This window comes from Megalobrama amblycephala, linkage group LG21, assembly GCF_018812025.1.
Source record: "Megalobrama amblycephala isolate DHTTF-2021 linkage group LG21, ASM1881202v1, whole genome shotgun sequence".
NCBI classification, from domain to species: domain Eukaryota; kingdom Metazoa; phylum Chordata; class Actinopteri; order Cypriniformes; family Xenocyprididae; genus Megalobrama; species Megalobrama amblycephala.
Window position 1 is genome coordinate 17,543,656 of NC_063064.1, and position 10,598 is coordinate 17,554,253.

The 10,598-nt window shown below is 38.0% G+C and overlaps 1 protein-coding gene across 1 annotated transcript; it reads left to right on the forward strand.

The window, feature by feature from the left end:
- The first annotated feature begins 7,396 nt into the window (after positions 1-7,396).
- On the forward strand, positions 7,397-10,598 carry LOC125257023 (acidic mammalian chitinase-like). Its single transcript, XM_048173431.1, has 12 exons — positions 7,397-7,427; positions 7,515-7,557; positions 7,667-7,693; positions 7,822-8,026; positions 8,156-8,212; positions 8,305-8,470; positions 8,580-8,704; positions 8,812-8,935; positions 9,037-9,219; positions 9,326-9,442; positions 9,533-9,665; positions 10,060-10,598. Exons 2-12 carry the CDS (start codon positions 7,533-7,535, stop codon positions 10,305-10,307), a joined length of 1,410 nt encoding a protein of 469 aa, XP_048029388.1. The 5' UTR covers positions 7,397-7,427; positions 7,515-7,532; the 3' UTR covers positions 10,308-10,598.

Genomic DNA, 10,598 nt, shown 5'->3' on the forward strand with positions numbered 1-10,598 from the left:
TGGTAACCCCAGAGCAGTCTCTGGTGATGGAACAAGAGGTTACGACACTTTTGCAAAAAGGGGCTATAGAAAGGGTTCCCCCTCCCAGCAAAATGTCGGGCTTTTACAGCCGCTACTTCATTGTTCCGAAGAAGGATGGAGGGTTGCGTCCGATCATAGATTTACATGTGCTAAATCGATCTGTAAAGAAGTTGAAGTTCAAAATGCTTATACTCAGACAGATCATCCCTCAGATCAGGTCCGAGGACTGGTTTGTAGCGATAGATCTGAAAGACGCATACTTTCATGTATCCATCCATCCTTCTCACAGGAAGTTCCTCAGGTTTGCTTTCGGGGGCGAAGCTTACCAATACAGGGTTCTTCCTTTCAGACTATCTCTCTCACCCTGCACGTTCACGAAGTGCGTGGATGCAGCTCTGGCTCCGCTGAGACTCCAAGGCATCCGCGTGCTGAACTATATCGACGATTAGTTGATACTAGCTCAAACAGAACAATTGGCAGTTCAACATCGAGATGTTGTTCTGTCGCACATGAAAAGGCTTGGGCTGAGGCTCAATGCCAAAAAGAGTGTGCTGGTCGCGAGTCAGGTTGCAAACTATCTAGGAGTAATCTGGGATTCCACCATGATGCAGGCGCAGTTGTCCCCTGCTCGTGTGAGTTCCATTCTCGGGGCCATGAATGGGGTGAAATTAGACCAGTCACTCACTGTAAAACAGTTTCAGAGACTGTTGGGTCTGATGGCAGCCGCGTCCAACGTTATTACTTTTGGCCTCCTGCACATGAGACCCTTACAGTGGTGGCTCAGGACCAAGGGGTTTTCTCCGAGGGGAAATCCTTTTCGCATGATCAAAGTCATGCGGCGATGCCTTCGTGCTCTGGTCATGTGGAAAAAGCCTTGGTTCCTGTCCCAGGGACCCGTGCTGGGGACTTCTCATCGTTGTGTAATGCTTATGACAGATGCTTCTCTCACGGGCTGAGGGGTGATCATGAGTGGTCGCTCGGCTCAGGGTCTTTGGGAGGACCGTCAGCTCTCCTGGCACATAAATCGGCTGGAGATGATGGCGGTGCTTCTTGCACTGAAACACTTCCTCCCAGACCTGAGAGATCACCATGTGTTGGTCCGTACGGACAACACTGCGGTGGTCTCGTACATCAACCATCAGGGGGGTTTGCGGTCTCGCCTATTATCCAAGTTGGCCAGTCGCATCCTCCTCTGGTCCCAGGGAAAGCTCCTTTCACTGAAAGCAGCTTACATCCCCGGGCAGTTGAATGTGGGGGCGGACGCTCTGTCGAGGCAGAGCACGAGATCGGGGGAATGGAAACTCCACACCGAGGTGGCGGAGTTAATATGGAAAACTTTCGGTCGAGCTCAAGTCGATCTATTTGCCACAAAGGAGTCATCTCAGTGCCCTCTGTGGTATTCCCTACAGCACCCAGCACCTCTAGGGCTGGATGCTATGCTACAGACGTATCCAAGGCTACGCCTGTACGCATTTCCCCCAGTCTCACTGCTCCCAGGAGTTCTGGAGAAGGTTCGCCAGGAGAAGGTCGACCTAATATTGGTGGCCCCTTACTGGCCAACCAGAATATGGTTTTCAGACATAATGTCACTACTTCACGGCTCTCCTTTGGAGCTTCCTCTCAGACAGGATCTCTTGTCTCAAGCGGGCGGCACGATTCTCCATCCCTGTCCAGAAATGTGGAAACTGTGGGCCTGGCCTCTGAGGGGGCAAGGCTCATAGAATCTGGTCTCCCAACCGAGGTTGTGGAGACCATCCTTCACTCCAGAGCTCCCTCCACGAGGAAGCTGTACTCATATAAATGGAAGTTGTTCACTACATGGTGTGAACAACGTAATTTGGACCCTGTCCAGTCTTCTATCAGCTATGTGCTACAGTTCCTTCAAGAAAAGTTTTCAGAAGGTTTAACCCCTTCAACACTGAAGGTTTATATTGCAGCCATTTCGGTGGGCCGAGACCCCCTAGTTATACGCTTCCTCCATGGCGCACTCAGGTTGAGACCTGTGGTGCGCACAAAAACCCTGACCTGGGATCTAACTATTGTGCTCCAAGGGTTAGCCGAGGCTTCCTTTGTGCAAATAGAAGAAGTGTCGGATATTTCAGTTATTATATCAGTTATTTGTGTGTTATGGGTCCCCTAAGAGAGGGGGCCCAGCATCCAAGCAGAGGATGAGTAAGTGGGTGGTTAAGGCCATCTCACTCGCATATGAAACAGTGGGACGCCCATGTCTCATTCCACGAGAGGTATGGCTGCATCTAAAGCTCTCTTGTCAGGAGTCTCTCTGGACGACATATGCGGTGCGGCTGGATGGTCATCCCAGCACACCTTCATTAGATTTTATAATCTCAACCTAAATGTTACTCCGGGTGCCAGAGTTCTACAAGATAACAGCCAGGCACTTGGAGACACGGCGTAGTTGGGATAGCGTTCCCATCACGTCATTCGACGTAGCGTCGATAGTTCCCATGAAAGGGAACGTCTCGGGTTACGAGTGTAACCCCTGTTCCCTGAGTAAGGGAACGAGACGCTACGTCACGTTGCCGTACCTCCTACATACCTGGAGCGCTTGCTTCAGACATATTACAGAAGCTAGCGTGCTTTGTTCTGGGTATGCTTTATAGCTTCCTGATCCGTGACGTCACCCGCCTCTGACGTCACGTCTTTCTCATTGGACACAGAGGTGCTTCACGAACACAAAATACAGAGGGTTCCCATCACGTCATTCGACGTAGCGTCGATAGTTCCCTTACTCAGGGAACAGGGGTTACACTCATAACCCGAGACGTTTTTTGTAATTTGATGAAAAGGTAATATAATTCTAAGTATAATACTAAGTAAAATATCCTAATTTAAATAAAGTGCAAAAAGAAAATTTCTTTAAATGTTAAAAAACACTGTTATTTTACAGGTATTTCCTGATTTAATTCACCTGACAGGCAACAACAGAACACTAAACACTAACAGATCTCTCAAGATCTCAGCATCCTCACTTATTACAATCCAGACTTTATTTCTTTCATACAAAATTTCTCAATGAGAATTAAGGTTTAGATGTTAACGTCTAAAAAAATGTTTAATTACCAATAACCATTATGGTGGTCAGTGTTCGCTTCTTTTGGACTCTTGACCTTGACTTTTGAGTTTTTCTCTGACTGCTGTAACTATGTGTTTTTGATACATGTTTGTTATGGCAACAAATGCAATAGAAAGTCTAATCAGATGATCTTGGCTGCTTATTGTTAATGATCACTGATAGCACTTGATGTCAAATCTCTGAGTATATTAACTGTTAATTTCACATGCTTTACTGTATTCTTGTGATGTTGTGGCATCAGTATTATGACAGCCTGCTATTCTGATTTTTAAGTGATTATACAGAAAATGTTTTGAGCTGTGTTTTTTTTTTTTAGGTGCACAGAGACATCAAGAATCAACATATGAATCTCAACAATGGTGACAAGTAACAAAGCTTTTTTGTGACTTCCAGAGTTTAATTTTTTTTTATTGTCACCATTGTTGAGATTTATACGCTGATTCTTGATGTCTGTGTGAGTCTGCATGATTTTGTCAAAACATTTTCTGCATAATGACTTAATAAAATTGTTTATGGCATGTGAAATTAACAACTAATATTAAACATTTTGTTGTGAAAAAGACCACTTCATGACAACTATCATCACTAAAAAGTGACCAACGTCATCAGATCTGATGTTTTTTTTTTTTTTTTTTTTTTTTGCTCTAACAAATGTGCATCAGAGACACACAGTTAAAGCAGCAAGTGAAATACTAATGTTAAAGAGTCATGGGTCAAGAGCCCAACTAAAGAAAACATTGATCACCAGAATGGTGACTTCAAACTTTATTTTCAATAAAATATCAACATCTAAACCTCTATGAATTCTCAGTAAGGACTTCAGTATGAAATAAATAAAGTATTAGTGGATTGTAATAAGAGATCTGTTAGTGTTTAACATTCTGTTGTGATTTAAAGGGTTTCTGTATCGTCTGTTTTGTGGGTCACCATTGTGCTGAAGAGTAGAGCTTGTGCTTCAGTCCAGGATGGGCCAGAAAACATTGGTGTTATGCTGCATGTTGCTTTATTTCAGAGACAGTAATTGTGTAGTTGCTGATACAATGACAAAGTTACATTAATTTATGCATGTGTGCTATTTCTGGTTAAATACAAGAGATTCACATTTTACAGTGAATTTGTTTTGTTAGTAATAATTCAGGAAATACCTGTAAAATGTTTTTTGGTAAAAGTTTATTGCACTTTATTTAAATTAGGATATCTTACATTAGCTTTACAGTTTTTGTTTGGCAGCTGTTGCTGAAAGTCATTGACCGTTTTTTTTTTTTTTAAGATTAGTTTTTACAGTAAAGGGGTTTTATTGTAATAATTCAACGAATACCTGTAAAATAACTGTTTTTCTGTAAAAAAAAAAAAAAAGTTTAATGAAAATGTCTGTTAATGTTTTTTGCACTTTATTTAAATTAGAATATTTTACTGTAATTTTACAGATTTTGTTTGGCAGCCGTAGCTGACAGTCATTGACCGTTTTTTCCCTTTTTTTGCATTTATTTAATCAAAAATACATTAAAACAGTGGTAACACTTTACAATAAGGTCTCACTTATAGTTAATGCATTAACTAACATGAACTAACAATGAGCAATACATTTGTTACAGTATTTATTCTTCCTTGGAATAATTCGCCAAAGAATTAACAGCTGAACACAAAAGAAGATATTTTGAAGGGTGTCAGTAACCAACTGGAAAAACTACTATGGAAGTCAATGGGGCCAATTGTTTGGTTACCAAGTTTCTTTAAAATATCTTCTTTTATGTTCAGCAGATGAAAGAAACTCATACAGGTTTGGAACAATTTGAGGTTGAGAAAATGATGACAGAATTTTCATTCTTTAGTGAACTATCCCTTTTAAAATATCCAGCTGAACTTTGTTTGTCCATGTTAGTTTACAGTGCATTAACAAATAAATACATTTGATTTTAATAATGTATTAGTAAATGTTTAAGTTAACATTAACTAAGATTAATAAATGCTGTAAAGTATTGTTAATTTTTAGATCATGTTATCTAATGAAACATTATTGTAAAGTGCTACCAAAACAGCAGTGTTGTGAAATATTATTACTATATATACTATATTACTACAGCCATTACTCACATGATCCTTCAGAAATCATTACTGATATTGAAATATTGAAAAGGGTTTTGCTCTTTAATGTTTTTGTGGAAAGTCTGATAATTTTTTTTCTGGATTATTTGATTAAAAAACAATTGATCTCTTTAATTTTTGATCAATTTAGCTGGAGACTTATTATAAGTTATTATATTGAAATAACGGCTTAATATCTCGAAATAACGAGTTATGTCGAAATAATGAGATTTTCAGTCACAATTTGTTGTTTGCAGCATATTTGTGATCTTCCAGAATGTTCTTAATGTTCTTTCTTTCATCTTTTCACACTGATAACATCACATGTGATAAGATATGAGCAATACAACACTGATTTTCTGCTTCTTCTTTTCATCTCCGCAGCTTAGCTCTTATTGTAAACCTTTTATGTATTTATACGCTGTATTTATATTTTTAATTTAATGATATGTAAAATATTATCATCAAATTAAAAATATAAATATAGCATATAAATACAGTTAATGCACTCCTGAATATAACAAAATGAGACTGAATCTGACACTGCCAAAGTTTAATAATAAGCACAATTCATTTCTGTTGTTTGGTTTTGGTTTCCAAAACAGTAAGGGAATATTATACCAATTCTGGCGTGATAAGCTTGAAAGCACCACATCAGTTTATTATGTCATTCTGATAGCACAACAATCTTATATAAGACAATTATCTTTCTAAAGATAAATTTCTTATATAAGCCTACGTTATTAATATTGCCCCCATAAAAGTTTGATCTGCTGCAAACTGCACGGAAACCTTTCAATTATATCTCAAATAGTTATAGCTATTCAAAATCACAGCTAGCATTTTTGATTGGTTAGGATAATTACTATTAATAGAAATAATTGATGTCTTACAAATGTATTGTTTCAGAGTTATAAAGTAGTTATTTCCCTGAATATTTATTACACATTGTCATTTCCTCTTATAGGCCTACATATTGCATAATGACTCTGCTATATTTCATTCTTATAGTTAATAAGTATATACAGTACAGTCCAAACGTTTTTAAAAGAAATTTCGTCTGCTCACCAAGGCTAAAAAACAGTAATATTGTGAAATATTATTACAATTTAAAATAACTGTTTTCTATTTGAATATATTTCACAAAGTAATTTGTTCCTGTGATGGCAAAGCTGAATTTTCAGCATCATTACTCCAGTCTTCAGTGTCACATGATTCTTCAGAAATCATTCTAATATGCTGATCTGCTGCTCAAGAAACATTTAATGTGTACAATTGTACAAAATATTTGTGTACATTATTTTTTTTCAGGATTATTTGATGAATAGAAAGTTCAAAAGAACAGTGTTTATCTGAAATCTAATCTTTTGTAACATTATAAATGTCTTTACTGCCACTTTTGATTGATTTAATGCATCCATGCTGAATAAAAGTATTCATTTCTTTAATTTCTTTTCAAAAAAATAAAAATAAAAATTCTTACTGACCCCAAACTTTTGAACGGTAGTGTATAATGCTACAGAAGCTTTGTATTTCAGATAAATGCTGTTCTTTTGAACTTTCTATTCATCAAGGAATCCTGAAAAAAAAAGTACACAACTGTTTTCAACATTGAAAATAATCATAAATGTTTATTGAGCAGCAAATCAGCATATTAGAATGATTTCTGAAGGATCATGTGACACTGAAGACTGGAGTAACGATGCTGAAAATTCAGCTTTGCATCACAGGAATAAATTACTTTGTCAAATATATTTAAATAGTACACAGTTATTTTAAATTGTAATAATATTTCACAATATTACTGTTTTTTACTGTATTTTTAATTAAATAAATGTAGCCTTGGTGAGCAGACGAAACTTCTTTTAAAAACATTAAAAATCTTAGTGGTTCCAAACTTTTGGACTGGACTGTACATAATATTGTATCTGGCCTCAGCTGAATTTTAAAGTTAACATATCCCATGCTAAAACTGTATCTGACATATTTGCACATTGCATACATTTTATTGCAGCAGTCCCATTTTTTCATCTTATCTATGATTTTAGGCCAAAGGTATTTCAGTTACATATTTTATTGTCATTTCAGTCCATAGTTTACAGGTGATACGATATCTTACACTATCCTAATAAAACATCCCATGAGGGCCTAGACAACACCCGATTCCTATAAAAAGCCAGGGGTCTTGAAGTTCCTCTTTACATTTCTCAAGCTTGAGTTACCCCGGGTATGTCAGAATGTCACTGAGTTTAATATCTCTACTTTTACTATTAGTTTAAATGTCATTTTTAAAACTCTTCTTTGTTACTTACAGAAAAAATTCGGAATAAAAATGGGGAAGCTTACGCTTGTAGCAGGTAATATGCCAAAACAATATACACTGCACTATGTGTTTTATACACTAAACTATGAGTTTTATTCATTCTTTTAAATTTGTCATTTATATAATATCATTGCATATTCTAGGTTTGGGCTTGGTGCTCTGCCATGTTGGTGAGTCGAGTATTTATTGCATCATGTAATCATTTCACATTCAGTTTAATGAACTCAGAAAGACAATTATCACTGTAGGGAGAACTTCAATGCGTAAATGCCTTGTCTCTTTGTGTATCCATAACCAGCTTTCTCCATGGAAATGGGCTGCTACTTCACCAACTGGTCCCAGTACAGACCTGGAATTGGAAAGTACACACCTGCAAATGTCGACCCTTTCCTTTGTACACACCTTTTCTATGCATTCGCAATGATCAACCATGCCAACGAGCTTATCACATATGAGTGGAACGATGAGACTCTTTACAAGGCTTTCAATGAACTCAAAAACAGGTATGTATCACGTTTAACACTTTTCAGATGCTGAAATTCTACAATCATTTGCTGTGAGATTGTTTGTGAGATACCAAAAAAGACCAATTCATATCATGAAATTCTAAAATATCTCCATTATCCTCACAGAAATCCCCATCTTGTAACTCTCTTGGCTGTTGGTGGATGGAACTTTGGTTCATCACAGTAAGTGTTCTGTAAAAATGCTGAAGTTTTGTTTTATCGTGTGAAATTATTCAAATGAAATGCAAAAATATTGTTCCTTAAATTCATTTCAGGTTCTCCATCATGGTGTCCACTGCAGAAAACCGTCAAAAGTTCATTCAGTCTTCCATCAAATTCCTGAGAACTTATGGATTTGATGGTATGGACTTGGACTGGGAATATCCTGGATCAAGAGGAAGTCCCCCTGAAGACAAACAAAGATTCACATTGCTGTGCAAGGTGGGTCTGATTACAATTCGGTGTCTTTTTAAACAAATATGATGGTGCACTTTACTTATTTAATCTCTTTTTATTTATATTTATCTATGTTGGTCTTTGCTGGTTGCAGGAACTTATTGAGGCCTATGAGGCAGAGGGCATAGCTACTGGCAAACGCAGACTGGTGCTGTCTGCTGCTGTAGCAGCTGGTAAAGGCACAATTGATGCTGGATATGAGATTGCTGAGGTTGCCAAGTAAGTATGAGAACACTGAATCATGACATTTGCAAACTGGCAGAGCACTGAGGTGAAAATATGCAGTGTCATGAGATGTTTTAAACATCTCCTAATTTTTGTCTCAGGTACCTGGACTTCATCAATATTATGACTTATGACTTCCATGGAACTTGGGAAAGATTCACAGGACACAACAGCCCCCTGTACCAAGGCTCAAAGGATGACGGAGAACTGATTTACTTCAATACCGTAAGAAATGATTTACTGTAACACAGAGAAGGTGAAAACAAATAAGTAAACTAATTTTTTAATTCCTCCATTTTAAAATGAACTCTCTTCTCTTCTTTCAGGATTTCGCTATGCGCTACTGGAGGGACAACGGTACCCCTGTGGAGAAACTCAGAATGGGTTTCGCAACATATGGTCGCACATTCCGTCTGACATCTACAGATACTGAAGTTGGAGCCCCAGCTAGTGGACCGGCTGCAGCTGGAACCTACACTCGTGAGGCTGGATTCTGGTCTTACTATGAGGTGGGAGATTTGGAAAAGCCATTTTGTGTGAACGGAATATATTCATTCATATTCAAAAGTGCCTATCGAACAATCTCCACATCTAATACTCTCAATGTCTTTATAGATCTGTGGCTTCCTAGAAGGAACAACAATCCAGTGGATTGATGATCAGAAGGTGCCCTATGCCACAAAGAACAGCGAGTGGGTTGGATTTGACACCAAGGAGAGCTTTGAAACTAAGGTACTTTTGAGTTTTTACTGGAGTTGGATTTCGTTGTCACTATTTGCCAGCAACTGACTAGAAACTCACTCCTTTCCTCTCAATTTATAGGTCCGTTATTTGAAAGACATGAAATTTGGTGGAGCTTTCGTGTGGGCGCTTGATCTGGATGACTTTGCTGGACAGTTCTGTAATCAGGGGAATCATCCTCTCATGGGCCATCTGCGCAATCTTCTGGATATCGGTAGGTATTTTCAAAAGTTTTCTGTACAATACAAACAAACAAATATATAGGGTCCTGTAGGGTCTGAATTGTGATCAATAGGAATCTTTTTGATTCTTTGAATTTTCCAAAATGCTGGAAAGTTATAAGCATATTTATTGAAATGTGTGCCTTTTTTAACCAGTAGGGGGTGGTGCCGCCAAACTTCATAGGTATACTCAGACCAAGATTGCAATAGCACCTACCAAGTTGTATTTTGATAGGGTTTTGCCACCTGCAGAAGGGTTAAGAATTTTAAGCAAAAGAAAATCAAACTTTGACCTGAATGTGACGCAAGAGGGTTCAAGTGGGACCCCCAAATCAGTGCTTGGCCCCTAGCTATTGCTAACATACCTTTATTTTATTTTTTTTAAAGAATTGCCTCCTCTGCCTCCAACCACCACCCTCAAACCTGGACAAACAACCACAAAAACCACCACAACTACCACCACCACCACTCACGCTCCAGGACCAGGATTCTGTAACGGAAAGCCAGATGGACTCTATCCTCACCCTGAAGACCCCAACAAATATTATAACTGTGCAGCAGGCAATACTTACATGGATAATTGTGGCCCAGGCACCGTGTTTGATAATAGCTGTAAATGCTGTGGCTGGCCTTAAAACTAAGGGATCATTAATGTGAAAAAACATTTACGAACAGTGAAACAGGACACTGCAAATATGCTTAAGCACACAAATGAATCCAAACTATTTCATATAAAGGAAATTTGTGTAGACTGAACATAATTCCTTGTACTGTATCTTTCCATTTGAGTGTATTTTATTAGTGTATAATGCTTGTTTTTGTTGCCTCTTTTTTAATACCTCAATCTGTAAATCTGTGTGAGTAACAGTGCACTTTAAAGAAAAAAATTAAACCTCATATGAATAAACAACATGCAACCAGCAAAA

What these genes read in the sequence shown, in the direction of transcription:
- LOC125257023 (XM_048173431.1), top strand. Translation starts at nt 7,533, where the DNA reads ATGGGGAAGCTTACGCTTGTAGCAG. An exon ending in TGGAACTTTGGTTCATCACA is followed by an intron (nt 8,213 to 8,304) that starts GTAAGTGTTCTG and finishes AATTCATTTCAG; the next exon opens with GTTCTCCATCATGGTGTCCA. An exon ending in AGGAGAGCTTTGAAACTAAG is followed by an intron (nt 9,443 to 9,532) that starts GTACTTTTGAGT and finishes CTCAATTTATAG; the next exon opens with GTCCGTTATTTGAAAGACAT.